The 17,802-nt window shown below is 59.0% G+C and overlaps 1 protein-coding gene across 10 annotated transcripts in view; it reads right to left on the bottom strand.

Moving 5' to 3' along the window:
• Positions 1–1,471: 1,471 nt before the first annotated feature.
• The window catches only part of FBLIM1 (filamin binding LIM protein 1), a 63,565-nt gene continuing 47,234 nt past the window's right edge, over positions 1,472–17,802 (bottom strand). For 6 of the 10 annotated variants that reach the window (XM_075906793.1, XM_075906791.1, XM_075906792.1 and 3 more), the window contains 6 exons: positions 17,476–17,602; positions 16,386–16,433; positions 9,745–9,911; positions 8,816–8,994; positions 6,314–6,431; positions 1,472–1,969 (listed from right to left, as the gene is read on the bottom strand). In XM_075906793.1, the coding sequence (XP_075762908.1) occupies positions 1,856–1,969; positions 6,314–6,431; positions 8,816–8,994; positions 9,745–9,911; positions 16,386–16,433; positions 17,476–17,602 (753 nt within the window). In that variant the 3' untranslated portion in view covers positions 1,472–1,855. The other 4 variants (XM_075906785.1, XM_075906790.1, XM_075906787.1 and 1 more) reach the window with 3 other exon arrangements.

The following is a 17,802-nucleotide window of genomic DNA, read 5'->3' as shown; positions in this document are numbered from 1 at the left end:
ATGCCTGGAGGGAGAGTAGAGGAGGGGATCGGGGCACCGTGTCTGGCCAGGAGAGAGGGTACAACAGAGGGGGCAGCAGAGCCCGAGTGCACCATGGGGGGGGCAGCAGAGCCCGAGCACACCATGGGGGGGGCAGCAGAGCCCGAGCGCACCATGGGGGGGGCAGCAGAGCCCGAGTGCACCATGGGGGGGGCAGCAGAGCCCGAGCGCACCATGGGGGGGCAGCAGAGCCCGAGCGCACCATGGGGGGGGCAGCAGAGCCCAAGCGCACCATGGGGGGGGCAGCAGAGCCCGAGCGCACCATGGGGGGGGCAGCAGAGCCCGAGCGCACCATGGGGGGGCAGCAGAGCCCGAGCGCACCATGGGGGGGGGCAGCAGAGCCCAAGCGCACCATGGGGGGGGCAGCAGAGCCCGAGCGCACCATGGGGGGGGCAGCAGAGCCCGAGCGCACCATGGGGGGGCAGGAGAGCCCGAGCGCACCATGGGGGGGGCAACAGAGCCCGAGCGCACCATGGGGGGGCAGGAGAGCCCGAGCGCACCATGGGGGGGCAGGAGAGCCCGAGCGCACCATGGGGGGGGCAGCAGAGCCCGAGCGCACCATGGGGGGGCAGGAGAGCCCGAGCGCACCATGGGGGGGCAGCAGAGCCCGAGCGCACCATGGGGGGGGCAGCAAAGCCGGAGCGCACCATGGGGGGGGCAGGAGAGCCCGAGCGCACCATGGGGGGGGGCAGGAGAGCCCGAGCGCACCATGGGGGGTGCAGGAGAGCCCGAGCGCACCATGGGGGGGGCAGGAGAGCCCGAGCGCACCATGGGGGGGGCAGCAGAGCCGGAGCGCACCATGGGGGGGGGCAGGAGAGCCCGAGCGCACCATGGGGGGGGCAGCAGAGCCCGAGCGCACCATGGGGGGGGCAGCAGAGCCCAAGCGCACCATGGGGGGGGGCAGCAGAGCCCGAGCCGAGTTCTGCGCAGGCAGCAGTTTAAAGATGCTGAGGCCCGGGAGCGGCTACTCGGCCCCTGGCCCCGGCCACTCCCTCCCCTGCCCCCTCCCAGCAGCAGCGGCCACTGTAAAAGCTGCTGCCTGCACAGGAGGAGGCGGGGGCCCGTGGGCCAGGGGCCGACCTGCGGGGTGGGGAGGGGTCCGCGCCGTGTGTCATTTCCTCAGCACTTAACCCCTGGACTGCACAGTGCTCTGGTGCGGAAGCTTCCTTGGCCCACTGCCGTCAGAATTCACAGCACTAGTCCCGGGGCAGGGAGCAGATCGTGGACCTGGCTGTGCGGTAAACGTTCCTGGGTAGAAGACTTGCAAAAACTCCCGCACCTCTTAGCCCCATTTTGAGGGCGCATTGGCCTTCCACCGAAGGGTGGCCTACACACACTGTGCACCCCTTCCCCTGCCGCACCGTGCTCTCCCCCGCCCCTCTGATATTCAATGAGAGACTCCTAGGCAGCAAAACTTACAGCAGCAGGCAAGTTCTTTACACACTCAAGAGGCAGTTTAATCAATCTCACTGTTTCCATCAGCAGCTGCTGGCTTGGGGGGTTGTTCCTCAGCCCTATACTGAGCCATTTGAGGGCAGAGGAAGCCGGCTGGCACAGCCTTGGGAGATAAAGCAGAGCCAGTCTGGAGGAAAGAGGAAGACCATTCTGCTGCCGCCTCTCAGGGCTGGTTGCAATGATTAGGAAACATCCATGGCAGGACTTCAGAGCTACTCAGCTCGTCCTACCATCAGAGACTCAGTCAGGGCAGCCGGTGGGCCGTTAATAAATGCAGAGAAGAACACCGACACGCTGGCGTCTAGAGCTTTGGCTCATCCCAGCCATGCGACCGCAGCCACAGGAAGCCTGCCTGGCCACGTCAGCAGAACGATTCATTCTTCTGTTTGATGTGACAGGACTTGCAGAAGATGCGGCTCTCCAAGGGGTAGCAGCCATTCTCCGCCGGCTCGGGGGACAGGAGAACCCCGCAGGTCTGTGGGGCGGGAAGCATGTCAATCAAACAAAGCCTAAACTCAGTCGTTTCTAAACCCTCAAAGTCTCACAGGAGGTGATGTGTGGCCTAAACCAGCCGCACACGGCTTTGGTTTTGTCACTCTGAGAGCCAGCCCCATTGCATCCAGACGTGCACACTCAGTGCTCCTCTCCAGCTCTAGTAGCTCTTCCATCCCCCGCATTTCTCAGGTTCACCACCCCACTGCATCGTACTCATGACACCTAGACTGTCAGGCCAATGAGGTTCTGGCTGGATAAGAGGATCTAGGCACACGAGACAGGCAGGGAGGCCACACATGACAGCAATTCCCACATCGCACTTTGTGAGGTGGCAACAGATGGTCATGGTGCTGGTCCTGAAACATCTCCACCAGGGCACGCTCCACGCACCCAGCCGGGGCCACGCTCCACGCACCCAGCCGGGGCCACGCTCCACGCACCCGGCTGGGGCCACGCTCCACGCACCCAGCCGGGGCCACGCTCCACGCACCCAGCCGGGGCCACGCTCCACGCACCCGGCTGGGGCCACGCTCCACGCACCCAGCCGGGGCCACGCTCCACGCACCCAGCCGGGGCCACGCTCCACGCACCCAGCCGGGGCCACGCTCCACGCACCCAGCCGGGGCCACGCTCCACGCACCCAGCTGGGGCCACGCTCCACGCACCCGGCTGGGCACCCACCCCTCTGGGGGCCACACTCCACAGACCCCGCTGGGCACCCGCCACCTCTGGGGCCCTCTGGGGATTTAAAAATGGCGGCGCCCGGCAAGAAGCAAATGAAGCCTGGGATATTTAAATCCCGGGCTTCATTTGCAACTTCGATTGCCTACATTAGCCACCCTAGTTCGAACTAGTGTGGCAGTGTGGACAGACCCTCAGATATTGAAGCCTTCAAATAGTTTGAAGACGCCAAGATGCAGAGAATCCTCCAGCTGTGATCAGTGCCCCATGCTCCAGAGGAAGGCGAAAAACCTCCAGGGTCTCCGCCATATTTGGGGTCGGGAAGGAATTTTCCTTCAGGGTAGATTGGCGACCAGCTAAACCCTGAGCATGTGGGCGAGACTCACCAGCCAGACACCCAGAGAGTTCCCTGTAGCGACTCCTGTCATCCCTCCACTGGCCTATCCCCACTGATAGTGAATGGTCAGTTAGTGCCCGTTGATTCAGTGCCTAGTTACAAGGGCAGAGTGCAGCGTGGCCTGCGGATTCCCTCTGGTTTTCTCAACTCCAAGTCAAACAGAGGTTGGGGCGGCGGGGGGGGGGGGGGGGGGTTTACCTTAGGGAGGGGGTTTCCCAAGTGATCTCTTTCCTGATTTTCTTGGAATTCCTTGGGTGGTGGCAGCGGATTTCCCAAAATCTGGGTATTAGGATTTTTGGGGGAAGTTCTTGTATGAGGACTATAGAGATCCTAATTCGAACTACCTACTCCCTGCCGCGTGTAGCCGTGGGCACGGAGTTCGGACTAAGGGGGATTTAAAAATGGCGGCTCCCGGGAAGATGCAAATGAAGCCCGGGATATTTAAATCCTGGGCTTCATTTGCAACTCCAGTTGCCCTCATTTGCCTACCTAGCTCGAACTAACGAGCTAGTGTAGACGTACCCTCAGGGAGTTTGGGTCCAGGGGGCTCAGGGCTAGGGCAGAGACTTGGGGCACAGGAGAGGGTTCATGGATGGGGCAGGGGTTCAGAGCTGGCTCCAGCTGGGCACTGCTGACCCTAGGTGACTTCTGTGTGGTGGAGCAGAGGGGCTAAGGCAGGCTCGCCCTGCCCTGGCCCTGCACCACTCCCCAAAGCAGCCCGAAAACTCTCTCCAGCCCCATCCCTGTTTTGTCCCCCACCCCATTCTGTGGAGCTAGGATACAGGGTGGGAGAGGGGGCACCCTGACATCAACGCCCCCTCCTCTCCCTTCCCTGCCCTGCACAGCAAGCAGCTGGCTCCTGGGATATGGGGTGAAGGCAGCTCCAAGGCAAAGGGCAGGAGATGCAGCAGTGGGGGGCACTTGACAGCATCTTGGCCAAACCGGTCAGGATCCCGTCAGAGGCTCCGAGATCCACCGGGAGATCCCGGTCGACGGGCTGGGGACCGCTGGGCTAAAGGAGTCGCAGAGCGTAAGCTGTCAGGAGCAAACCCTGAAACAAAGAGCAGTGGCAGGTGCTCAGCTGCTCTCTGGACAAAGCTGCAGCGCCAGGGGAGCCGCACCCTGCAGCGCCAGGGGAGCCGCACCCTGCAGCGCCAGGGGAGCCGCACCCTGCAGCGCCAGGGGAGCCCCACCCTGCAGCGCCAGGAGAGCCCCACCCTGCAGCGCCAGGGGAGCCGCACCCTGCAGCGCCAGGGGAGCCCCACCCTGCAGCGCCAGGAGAGCCGCACCCTGCAGCGCCAGGGGAGCCGCACCCTGCAGCGCCAGGGGAGCCCCACCCTGCAGCGCCAGGAGAGCCGCACCCTGCAGCGCCAGGGGAGCCCCACCCTGCAGCGCCAGGAGAGCCCCACCCTGCAGCGCCAGGAGAGCCGCACCCTGCAGCGCCAGGGGAGCCGCACCCTGCAGCGCCAGGAGAGCCGCACCCTGCAGCGCCAGGGGAGCCCCACCCTGCAGCGCCAGGGGAGCCGCACCCTGCAGCACCAGGGGAGCCGCACCCTGCAGCGCCAGGGGAGCCCCACCCTGCAGCGCCAGGAGAGCCGCACCCTGCAGCGCTAGGGGAGCCCCACCCTGCAGCGCCAGGGGAGCCGCACCCTGCAGCGTCAGGGGAGCCGCACCCTGCAGCGCCAGGGGAGCCCCACCCTGCAGCGCCAGGGGAGCCGCACCCTGCAGCGCCAGGAGAGCCCCACCCTGCAGCGCCAGGGGAGCCGCACCCTGCAGCGCCAGGGGAGCCCCACCCTGCAGCGCCAGGGGAGCCCCACCCTGCAGCGCCAGGGGAGCCCCACCCTGCAGCGCCAGGAGGCTGCATGAGGACTGCAGCAGAGAGGAATGAAAATATTCTAGAGCCTTTTTATACCGGGGACTGGCATACCCGTTCACAAACTTGTGGTGGACCGGCAACATTTGCATATTCATTATGCAAATAACAATTGTGCAAATAAAACATTTAGGGTCTGTCTACACTACAAAGTTAATTCGAACTAAGAGCCGTTAGTTCGAATTAACTTTGCTAGGCGCTACACATACAAACCGCTAGTTCGAACTTAATTGGAACTAGCGGAGCGCTTAATTCAAACTAGGTAAACCTCATTCTACGAGGACTAAGCCTAGTTCGAATTAAGTAGTTTGATTTAAGGGCTGTGTAGCCACTTAATTCGACCTAGTGGGAGGCTAGCCCTCCCCAGCTTGCCCTGGTGGCCACTCTGGGCACCACCAGGGAAACTCTTCTGCCCCCCTCCCGGCCCCGGAGCCCTTAAAGGGCCACGGTCTGGCTATGGTGCCCGTGCCAGGTGCAAGCCTGCCAGCACCCAGCCAGCAGACCCTGCACCTGGCACGGCATGAGCCAGCCACCCGCTGCCACCCAGCGCTCCGCCTCTTCCCAGGACCAGGCTGGCGGCTCCCAGGAGCCTGCCCGGGGCCGCAAGAGGCGGGCACCCACCTGGTCTAGTGCGGAGATCAGGGACCTCATCGAGGTTTGGGGGGAAGCCTCCAACGTCCACGACCTCCGCACTAGGCACAGGAAAGTGGCTGGCTAGGGCAGGAGAGCTGCCAGCCTGGCCACCCAGAAGCAGGTTTGCATGAAAATCAAGGTGGTCCAGTGAGACCCCCGACCCTGAGCCCTGAGTCAGACCAAAGGTCCATCTAGCCCAGTAGCCTGTCTGCCGACAGCGGCCAACCCTAGGGACCCTGGAGGGGATGGACCAAAGACAGTGACCAAGCCATTTGTCTCGTGCCATCCCTCTCCAGCCTTCCAAAACAGAGGACAGGGACACCATTCCTACCCCCTGGCCTGTCGGAGCTGGAACCAAGGCCACGGTGAGGCTGCCCCAGTAGGGCCGTGGCCCCGGCTCCAGCCCTAGCCCTGCCTGCCGCCCCACTCTCCCTGCTGCTGCCCGGTGAAGTGGGCGAAGGGAATTCCCTCCTAGGGAACCCAGCCGGCGGGGCTAATCAAAAGCGGGGGTGTGGCCGGGCAATGTGCCACGGCCCAGCAGGCAGGGGTTCGTGGCCCGCCACGGGTCCACAGGCCGGTGGTTGGGAATTGCTGTTCACCTGCACGGGTTGGTCCAAGGAAGTGCCGGGTTGTGAGCCGCCTGCTCAGGTCCCAAATAGCCCAGGGAGTGAACCTGTTTGCTTGGGGCTGCCTCCAGCAGCAAGATGCATTAACCCCGGCAGCCTGCCAGCAGGACCCACCTCGCACCGATAGCAGGTCTCGTGGAAGTGTCGCCCCAGACATTCGATCCTGTAGGCGTCTTGCCCGCCCTGTGGGACGATGGGGGTCTCGCAGGCACCGCAGACAGAGGCGTACTTCCTGGGGACACAAACAGCCACCCTCTCATGCCTCAGCACTTGCAGACCGATTACGAGCAATTCCCACCACGATTCGCAGCTAGCTCCATGTCGCTTCATGCTGCTGCCACTGCAGGAATCGGGAGCAGCAGCCTTTTCAGTCTCGGCTCAGGCTGAGATGGACTGCACTGAGCTGGGTGCCAGGCCAAGCTACCCCGGGAATCAGCTGTGGCCCTGTCTCTGCTCCCCTTTATGCTGACTTCCAGGGGTGTTGCTCCATTCATGACAATGGCTTCGCTCCTAATTTATAGCAGCACGAAGGAGAGAAGAATCAGACCATGTCTGCTTAGGAATCCCGCCCGATGGGACAGACAAGGTGACTAGCGGGGCCACTGAACTAAAGGGGAAACTGAGAAAAAATATCAAGTCCTGCCCCCAGGAAACAAAGCGGAGGGCACGCTGCAAACCTTCCCTCCAGTAGGGGGCCGGTACCCATCCTGGTGGCATCTCTGGCCCCTTTGTAAGTGGCGTGTAAAATTCTACCCCTTTGGCCAGGGGAAACACGACTCCCTGAGATACACACCGGGGGGACGGAATTGAGATACAAAGGGGGGGGGGGGGAATTGGGTGTATTACATCTGCTAGCTCAGCATCCAGGCCTGCTCCCACTGATTTCAGTAGCAGGAAGAGCAGAGCCGAAGGCTGCACCTGTGATGGGAAACAGCCCTGCTAAGGCCGCAGGAGGACTGGGGGAGCGCAGACTGCTTGCTGATGTGCATGAGACTTCCCTTTGTAACAGAATCAGGCTCGGAGCTGAGGAGGAAACTAGTCTGGTGCAGCGGTAATTCAGCTCTAGCTTTTGATCCCTCCAACCAAGGTTCCCAAAAAACTCAGCCCTGCCCCCCCCCCCCCCCCCCAGCAGAGCCACAGTCACAGCTCCAGCTGCTCTCGGTGGGGGCGCCGTGTGGTGGCTGCCGGAGTTAGATCCTGATCTGCGGTACTAAACATAGCACCGCAGCCCTGGCTCCAGTCCCAGCACACGGGACGGCTGCCCGCCATGCGACCCTGCCCCCAGGAGCACTTGGGGCCGTGGCTGCTGGGACCAAGACTGTGGTACTAAAAAGAGCATCGCGGCCCCGGTCTGAATCCCGGCACATGAGATGCGCTTCCCCGAGAACCCCAAGGAGCGGAAACAAGCAGCCACTGAAACAGGCCTTCCAGCGCAGCCAGAAGTTTGTGCACCAAGGCCCATCCACCCCCTCAGCTGCCCCGTGTGCCAGGACTGAAGCCAGGCCATGCTCTTAGCCTGGGGCTAGGGTACTAAAAATAGCACCATGGCCCTGGCTGCAGCCCAGGCACATGGAGCAGCCACCCGCCATGCAGCCCTGCACCAGCACCTGGGGGCTAGAGGGGTTGCGGGGTGCAGGTGTCCGGAAGGGGCAGGGGGAAAACTAAGGAGAAGGTGGGTGAGGAGAGGAAGGGGCTTGTGCTGAGGGGAGAGGAGGGGCCAGGGCAGGAGAAGAAAGGGGCAGGCACCAAGGGGCAAGGTGGGGGAGAGACAAATGCCAGGGGGCCAAGAGGAGACAATGAGGAAAGGGCAGAAGGAGCAGGGGTGGAGGGAGGGGAAGGTGTCAGAGGGGTTGGGACAAGGTGATGCTGGGAGAGGAGAGGGGCACTGGGGGCAAGAGGAAGGAAGAGGGGAGGGGCGAAGTGGGTGCTGGGAGAGGAGGGGTTGAAAGGAGGGGAGGGCAGGGGATGGAGCAAGTCATGTGTGAAGACACAGAGGGGCATGAGGAGCAGTGAGGGGGTGGGCACCAGGGAGGAAGAGGGCAGGGGGGCAGGTGTTGTGAGGGAAGGGGGAGGCACCAGGAGGGTGCAGGGAGTAAGGGAAGATGTAGGTGCCAGGGCAGTTTTGGGGGTGCAACAGAAGGGCAGACACAGGGAGGGGAGTGACGGGCACCGGAGGGCAGAGGAGGGGGGCAGGGCAGATGGGTAGAGGGAAGTGTTAGGAGAGGGGATGGAGCAGCTACAGATGATCAGTGGAGCTAGAGGAGGAGGTGGACAGGGGGAAGGGCAGGTGCAGGGGTCAGAGAGTGCGGGGATGGGAGCAGGTCCCAGGAGGGCTGAGGGGAGTGAGAAGAGAAGGAGCCAGGACCGCAGAGGAGGGGGCGGGGTGGGGGGCATCAGGCACCAGGGGAGCAGATGGGGCGAGGGGAGGGTGGGAGACAGGGCAGCAGAGGGGAAAGGGAGAGGTTTATAAGATATTTGTTAATAACTTGGGTCCCCTGGGGACACCCATCCGAACAAGCGCGCACGACCTCAGTATTGGTGCCCAAGACAAAACTCCCTCTGCTCCTGGATGGCAAATCTTAGAGGGAACACTGGCTCCAACGGAACATCTCGCACCTGTAGAAGTCGTCCACGCAGTGCACCTCGTTCTGATCGTCCAGCGCAAAGCTCCCATCCCCGATGCTCCGGCAGCACACGGAGCACGTGAAGCACTCCGGGTGGTACCCGTTCCCCAAGGCCCGGACGATGTGGTCGAGGATCACAGCCTGGCACTTGGCACATTTCTCCAGCGTGTCCTGTGGAGGGAGCAGAACGAGAGGCAGATAAAGCGCAGAAGTGGGAGGCAGAGGGAGCTCCCAGTGCAGCCCGCTCACGCCGTGAGGGAGGCCATCCAGGCCAAACAGCTGGGAGGAGGCAAAGTTCAATGCCTTGCATGATCTCAGAGATGGAAAACGGAGCCATTTGTGCCTCTGTGTGAGAAGCTGCCTGCTAAGCCCCATGGCCCTGCTGTCTCTATAGCCAATGTCCTGGCTGGTACCAATGGGACCCTCGGCCTTCCCGTAGTACTTTCCAGGGGCTAACGTTAAGGCCTGGGCAAATTGCCAAAAGCAGCCTGGACTGCGACTGGTCAATGGCACGTGCTAAAAACCAAAGCCAGGTGCCTCAGGCGACCTGCCAGACTGGGCGCTTGGAGCGAGAGGCCCCTTGTGGAGACGCTGCCATGGAATCAGTCCCATGGCAGGCCTGGCTCCCACTCCCCTGCTCTCCGCACCAGGCATGCTCCCTGCTTTCCCTGGGGCTAACCCCACACGGCAGCTCCTGGAGATCCTGGGAGGTGAGGCTGCTCCGTGCCCCTGGGACCAGGCCCCTCTTCCACACGTGTCTGCGCCGGTGCTGGGCGGCCTTCCTGTGGTGGGCACGTCTATGGCGAAGGGCCCGCACCAGCCACGCTCTCTGACCCCTTCCTACCTCCCCAAGGGCCTGGAGCTCCCTGACTCCTGAGGACAGTGACACTGCTCCTGTGGAACGGGCACCCGGTGACTGACCTTGTAGCAGGCGTTGCACATTGGCCGACCCTCCTTCTGGTAGTAGTGCTGCCCTGCCAGCTGGCCATGGCATGTCCGGCACCTGAAGCAGTCCACGTGGTACTGCTTGTTCATGGCTTCGATGGCCACAGTCTGAGGGCCAAGGGCTTTGTGACAAAAGGCACAGACTGGAAGAGAGAACCAGGGTCACTTTTCTATGGTCAAAATGCTTCCACTGGACAGTGAATCACCGGGCCCTGCCCGCCAGTCAGACCCGCAGCTCGCTGGGGGAGAAAGCCAGGCTGCAGGGCTGGTCTTGAATGCTGTGTAGAGAGGGTGAGGATCCCCTAGGAACGCAGCAGCATCTTCAAACCCTCTCCTCCAGTCTCAGGCCCCAGCGCCAGCCAAACACCTCCCACATCGTTCTCCCCTTGCTGAGAGCGTCCTGCTAACCCCTCTTCCCAGGCCTCGGTTCCCAATGCCCCTCCCTCTACAGCCTTGCTGCCACTCCCCGCCCTGGTGCTGCTGGTACCCATGCTCGGCATTTGCATGAGAGCTGTGCCCAGAGGCCAGAGCTGCTGTGCCACCAGCTGTGCAACTCCTCTGGATACCCAAATGTCTCTCCAGGCCCTTGCGGGGGCACGTCCCAGAGCTAACACCCTGCCCGAGAAACACCTCTGCAAAAGTGCTCCAGGTGTCCGGGAACAGGAGCGCTGCTGGGAGCTAGCAATACGGACCTTTCACTACCACACAATGTGTCCTCGCTAGCAAGCAGGCGAATGCAACCCCAATGGAGCCCTCTTGGGACCCTTGCAATCTGGGAGACTGAGCATGAAGCTGGGGATCCTGGCAACCTAGCATTGACTCTGCCACTGACTCACTGCATGGGCTTGAGTAAGTCACTTATCACCAACCTTCCTCTTCCCCTTCTGCAAAATGGGGAGAGTCAACCACACACAGCTTTGCAAGGCATCTTGGGATCTATGGAGGTGAAACACTTTCAGAGTGAGATATTATTAGTAGACTCCATGAAATAAGCCACTCGCCACATGCTCACCCCAGGCAGCAGGGGTGACTCTAACTTAAATTTCTTACAGATACTCCGACTGCAACCCACCCCTACATCACATCAGACCAGACATGAGCACAGTCCACCTGACAAGACGTGAAAACTGAAAGCCGAAGGGGACTTGTGCTGTAAAATATCGGTAATTAAAGCAAGAACTCGGGGTTTGTAATGAATGCCAGTTCCTTCCTGCTGGAATGTGTGAGGGTGCAGAGGATCAGGGCAGGGGGTTGTGGGAGGGGCTCAGGGCAGAGGGTGGGGGCTCAGGGCAGAGGGTGGGAGTGCCAGGGGCTCAGGGCAGGGACTGGGGGTTCAGGGCAGGGGGTGGGGGCTCAGGGCAGGGGGTGTGGGCTCAGGGAAGAGGGTGGGAGCTCAGGGCAGGGAGTTGTGAGGGGGCTCAGGGCAGGGGGTTGTGGGAGGGGCTCAGGGCAGGGGGTGGGGGCTCAGGGCAGAGGGTGGGAGTGCCAGGGGCTCAGGGCAGGGGGTGGGGGCTCAGGGCAGGGGTTTGTGGGAGGGGTCAGGGGTTGTGGGAGGGGCTCAGGGCAGAGGGTGGGAGTGCCAGGGGCTCAGGGCAGGGGGTGTGGGCTCAGGGAAGAGGGTGGGGGCTCAGGGCAGGGGGTTGTGAGAGGGGCTCAGGGCAGGGGGTGGGGGCTCAGGGAAGAGGGTGGGGGCTCAGGGCTGGGGGTTGTGGGAGGGGCTCAGAGGGTGGGGAGGGGCTCAGGGCAGAGGGTGGGAGCGCCAGGGGCTCAGGGCAGGGGGTGTGGGCTCAGGGCAGGGGGTTGTGAGAGGGGCTCAGGGCTGGGGGTGGGGGCTCAGGGAAGAGGGTGGGAGCGCCAGGGGCTCAGGGCAGGGGGTGTGGGCTCAGGGATGGGGGCTCAGGGCAGGGGGTTGTGAGAGGGGCTCAGGGCTGGGGGTTGTGAGAGGGGCTCAGGGCAGGGGGTGGGGGCTCAGGGAAGAGGGTGGGAGTGCCAGGGGCTCAGGGCAGGGGGTGGGGGCTCAGGGCTGGGGGCTCAGGGCAGGGGGTTGTGGGAGGGGCTCAGGGATGGGGGAGGGGCTCAGGGCAGGGGGTGGGAGCTCAGGACTGGGGGCTCAGGGCAGGGGGTTGTGGGAGGGGCTCAGGGCAGGGGGTGGGGGCTCAGGGCTGGGGGCTCAGGGCAGGGGGTTGGGGGAGGGGCTCAGGGCAGAAGGTGGGAGTGCCGGGGCTCAGGGCAGGGGGTTGTGTGGGAGGTTGGATGTGTGCGGTGACTCAGGGCAGTGGGTCAAAGGATGCTGGGGGCTGAGAGAGGGAGCGGGGGGGGTGAGCGGGGGAGTTGCAGGAGTAGTGATAGGGAAGAGAGAGGGGGATGCCTGGCGCCAGGTAACCTTACCCAGTCACAAGGGAGCTCTTGGTCGCCTGTGTGGGGGCACTGCTGCAGAGAAACCAGCAGCAGCGTGAGAGACCCCCCAGGCTTCTTCCCAGGGGCTGCTGGGACAGTGCGTCCCCCGCTGGCCCCTTTAACCTGCCTGAAGGGTTGCGTGTGCATGGCTAGCACCAGCCTGCAGAGCAGGAGCCAGGCTGGGAGGCCACATTGCAAGCCGTACCCTAACCGGCTTTTTAAAGAGCATCAGGGCTCTCAACCAGCAACGGGCCTGTTGGGGAGCGAGGCCCATCATCAGTTTGGCCTCTTGCGCAAGCAGTTCATAATCACTTCTGGTGTCCCCAGGCACGGCAGCTGCCACCCCAACCAAGAGACCAGCCATTTGAGATCTTAATTCCACATGTACTGATCGGGGGGGGGGGGGGGGGGTGCTGTGCCCCGACACGCCCTCTCCAAATTTAGGAAGAAATCCTCTACATCAGGACTGTGTAGCACTTTAAAGACTAACAAGATGGTTTATTAGGTGATGAGCTTTCCTAATAAACCATCTTGTTAATCTTTAAAGTGCTACACAGTCCTGTTTTTTGTTTCAGCTAGACTAGACTAACACAGCTACATCTCTATTACTACTCTACATCAGTGTTTCTCAACCTTTTTTTTTTTAATGTAAAGTACCCCTTTTAAAATAAATAAATAAATTACACACACACACACACACACACACCCCTACGACCTACAGCTTTCAGTCACACACAACTTTTTTCTACCATTGCAACACATTTGTTTAAACAACTTAATCGTAACCGGGCGGGCAATGAAATTTGTGTGTGTAAAAAGTACAAAACTAATAAAGAGCTGTAAAACTTACAACAAAAATTCAGTTTTCGCCAAGTTTCAGTTGTGTTGGCGTATCCCCCAGACTTCCCTCACGTACCCCTGAGAGTACTCGTACCACTGGTCTACATTATCTCCTACCTAGTACATGGGGAACCTGGTACATGATGGCCATCCTGTGCCAGCATTGCCCCTCTGCCATCTACATCGGCCAAACTGGACAGTCCCTACGTAAAAGAATCAATGGACACAAATCAGGTATCAGGCATGGGAACCTGCAGGAGAACACTCCAATCTCCCTGGACACACAGTAGCAGGTTTAAAAGTGGCCATCCTGCAACAAAAAAACCTTCAAAAACAGACTTCAAAGAGAAACTGCAGAGCTACAATTCATTTGCAAATCTGACACCATCAGTTTAGGATTTAACAAAGCCTGTCATTGGCTAGCCAACTACAAAAGCGGCTTCTCCTCTCCTGGTGCTCACACCTCCACATGAGCTGCTAGAAGTGGGCCACATCCTCCCTGTCTGGATTCACCTCTGTGACAGGGCGTATGTGCCCTGTGGCGATGCTGCGCTCAAGCCCTGCACTGAGGAGGGGGGAGGGGCAGCACTGTGGGGTGAGAAGGCCCCCCCGGTGGAGCGTGCACTCATGCTGCTGGCCGCACAAGTGTCGAGGAACCGACCCAGGGAAAAGGGAGCGGGGGCAGTGCGCTGGAAGAACTGCCCGGCACTGATGTCCGCCTGGCAGAGAAGCTTACATGGTGCCAGCCAGCATGTGAGAAGCAGGGAAGGCAGCCATGCGGAGAGGTTGCGCAGGGTAGAGGAGGACCAGCCGGAGGCTCTGCCTAACCCTGGAGGGCAGGGAGCACACGGAGCGGAGCCCGAGCCAAGGGGGATCCCAGGGACAGCGGCAATGGCGCACAGACTTTGCACCAGCCCCAAGATGCCCAGGAGAAGCTTACGCTTCATCGCCGACAAGTGGACGAAATGGTGAGGACTTTGTGGGCAGTAGGAGTGGCCCAGGCCAGGGATAAAGCAGACTCCGGTGGGTTGGTGAGTCGTGGGCAGCACCCCACCAACCGAGCAGAGGATCGCGTCCCTATTTGTAGGGCCCTGGGCCAGGATCTGGAGTGAGGGAGGGCCCGGGTCCCCCTACTGCCCCATGCTGCTCCACAGGGGCGAGGTAAGCTCATTTTGGGGAGAAGGCTGGAGTAATCATTCCCTGGAGGGGGCATGCCAACAAACCAGAGACCTCCCAGGGGCGCAATTCGGAAGGGACTGTGGGTCCCAGATACATGTGTTGTATTTGGTTGGGTTGTAAATGAACTAAGAGGTGTTAGCCCGTGCAAAGACTCAGACGTGGTATATTTGTTGGTGATTAGTAGAAAGGGGCGTTGCCAATCGTCCAGTCGACGACATGACAACCTCGTTATCTCTGACCCCCCTCTTGATTCAAACTCTTTTCTTTTCATGTGGCTGTATATTTATACCTGCCTCTGGAATTTCCACTTCATGCATCTGACCAAGTGGGTCTTTGCCCACGAAAGCTTATGCTCCAATACATCTGTTAGTCTATGAAGTGCCACAGGACGTCTCGTTGTTTATGCAGATTCAGACTAATACGGCCACTCCTCTAGTACTAGTACATGGGGAATTTCCTGGGGTGCTGAACAGGGATTGGAGCAAGGTCGTGGGGTGGCTACCTGAAGCATCTAGCCTTTTAGCTTTCTCCATTTCAGCTTCTAATTGCTTCATTTCCACTTCCACTTGCTTTTGTTTCTCTGCTTCTAATTGCTTGATTTCCACTTCTCCATCCTTCATCCTTAGGCAGAACTCCAACGCGCTCGGAGTTAGAGATCTGCCTGCCCTAAGGACACTCTCCCACCCTGAAGACAGTGGCGAAGGAGGGGTATGTAGCCAGACAGAGGTCCCCCTGTTACATCCATCTTGCTTGCCCCTCTGAGGCGCCTGAAGCATACAGGGCAGAGAAGGAGCAATAAAATCAGCATAGTCTTTGAAGCTTTGACAGAGGCCCAGAGATGCTGGCTCATCTGACCCTGGGTAAACTGAAAACACAGAGAGTGATCAAGCCAATAAGCTGACCTCGAGGCTGCGAGAACTGCCTTGGCTGGCACCTATATTGATACGATCACAGTCAACCCAGGGAGAGGAATCTCCCACTGAGAAAAGAATGCCCAGTCCTCCCAATTTAGTTCTCTCTCTCTTACAAGTGTAAATTAAGTTCACAACTCCCTTGTAAGAACTGGTGTCACAAAGACGACCCAGCACCATTTGGCATCATAGATAGGAATGAGAAATACGTGACCCCACGGTATAAAGATGGGTCCAGCAGCCCACTCATGCTGAGTGCCAATCCATCCTTTTCCGGCTGGTCAGTTTAGGTGAATTGCCTCCCAAGGTCCACCTTGTATTTCGTCTTTCCGAGGAATTGAGGGACCAATCCTGGCCTGACACGCTGGAATCGAGCGACACAGGAGGGCGTAAAAATTGTACCCGTATGTGTCCTTTTGTTTTAGTGCATGCATAGAATAGAGCTCTTTAAAGATTAAGCTGTCACTTGGTACCATTATTTTCCATCTCCTTTTTCCTTTGTAACCATTTTTAAGATCTGTATTTGCTAGCAGTTAAGAAATAGCCATTGTAACCCTATGCTTTAGAAGTCTCTTTAATAAACCTGTAACTGGTTAAGTTTTAACCTGACTCCTTCAGTTGCTGTAACAGAACCAAGCACAATTTAAAAAACTCCAGCAGGTCATAGGGGCAGACGCAGGCAGAGCTGGGCATTTGGATCGTGTCGCCTCCAGGGGGCAGATCCATAGGGATATCCATCAGCCTTCCATAGGCTGCCCGCTGTGGAGGGACCCCGGTCCTAGCACCTAAAGACACGGGTGTAATAAGCTCTCCCTGCAAACTTTGGGGTGTCTGTCAGCCTGTTGGCTGCCTGCTGTGAAGGGATCTCGGTCCTAGCAGCTAAAGACATGGATGTAAAACTTTGGGGCGCCCGTCGGCCTTCCCTAGGCCACCCGCTGTGGAGGAACCTTGAGTTCTAGCAGTTGAAGACTCGGGTGTATAACATACATCACGCACTGCCCTGACCATTGGCTGACAGAGTATGGCACCATTCACTGCTCCCCCACCCCAGATTACTTCCCATGGGTCTCACAGGGACATTATCCTGTACTGCCTCCTCGGGGTACGAGTCTTCCCTGGAGGTGGACATCTTGCCCTGATCTGAGGCTGTTTTCACCTCAGGGTGTTGCTTAGGGAGGGTTGGTTGCTCTAGGGCTATTCTGCCTGACCACAAATGCATGCACTGGGCTTCCCTGTCCTATGCTAGCCTAGCTATCCAGTTGCCCCGAAAGCTAGAAAAAACCCAAGTACCTGTTCGGTTTGGACTCTCTGGCTTTGCAGATTTACTCTTCTGTGTACCTTCCCCAAGGCAGCAAAAGAGAGAGGAAAAAAAAGAAGAAAAAAAAGTCCCATAACTTCCAACCAGAAAAACAGAGGGGAAAAAAGTGTCCTTTTAAAATCCTGAGGTCTGTGTTCCTGGTTCAGAATGATCCCACCTCTCTGCCACCATGTCAAGGCTGTTCCCCACTCTGGCATGCCGAGTGCCGGCAAATATACTTTTCCTCTATATGCTTTGCTTACAAAAACAAAAACAAAAACTCCCCAGAATCTTAGATTTACTGACTTGGGGTTGGTGGCCACCACCAAGTGAAATAAAAGAAACCCCCTTTCTTCTTGGAGCCAGGAAGCACTTGGACTTCTTCTAGAGGGGAACCTCCAAGCTCCCTTACCACAAGAAAGTTTGAAAAACAAAGAAAAACTGCAGTCTCTGGCAGCTGATCGCTTGTCTCAGGAAGGCAGACACACACACACGCAGAGCCCCTGTTCCTTTCTAAGACACAAGAATCAGAAAAGTGTTTTTTCTTAACCAAACAAAAGATAGACTTAATAAGGCATACTTGATTGCTAGGTGCTACAGAGAAACTAAGTACAACAAATTAAAAGAGAGAAAATCTCTGGGAACAACTCTTAGATGGTGAATGGGGAAGAGGAGACATGGATCACACAGAGCAGTTCAAAGCAAACCACAAAAATAAAGAAAAACACTTTGATTGCGACTAGTTTCACTTTTCCCCTTTATTTACTCATGTTCCCTTCCTGGTTCAGTCCATGTCCATGCCCCAAATTCCTTGGAGGCATGGCAGTCCTGCCTGGGCTTAAATCATTCTTTGTCTCTCAACTCCTGGCTTAACTTCCCCCACACAAAGAAAGGAAGCAAGGTGTCTTATACAACTGGTTCTTCTGGCCCCCTGCCCACACCCTTGCTAGCTACCTGAGTTTAACCCCTTGGTGTTGGCCAGCACTCCTTGTGTCTATCACAAAGAGCGTGCCCCAGGCTGGCTTTTTAAAGATCCCCCCAGGCCTGCACACTCCCTTCCTTTCACCTCTGCTGGGCAGTTACCTGTGGATATGTCTCTTTCCAGGTGCCCATTCATGTTCCGTTTCAGCACCTGGCGCTCATCTGCTTGCTCCAGATTGGTTGCCTGGATTTTATGCTGCCTGAGTTCTTCTGGGGTTGAGGAAGAGGCCTGATGTAGAGAGAAAAGGCATTCTGAGCTGGGCAGGTGTCTTGCTGAGGCTTTGTGAGGGCTCTGCTGTGCTTCCAGGGCTGTGCTTTGGTGCCAAACCAGCTGACCTAAGACCTGGCTAGTGACTGCAGCATTGCAGTGGGGGAGGGTGGGTCTGAATCATGCCAGCTCTGAAGGTGCCAGTCAGACATGCCAGCCAG

The sequence above is a fragment of the Pelodiscus sinensis genome, chromosome 23 (genome assembly GCF_049634645.1).
Source record: "Pelodiscus sinensis isolate JC-2024 chromosome 23, ASM4963464v1, whole genome shotgun sequence".
Taxonomy (NCBI): Eukaryota; Metazoa; Chordata; order Testudines; family Trionychidae; genus Pelodiscus; species Pelodiscus sinensis.
Note: the sequence above shows the minus strand (reverse complement) of the source record. Positions and strands in the feature narration are given on the sequence as shown.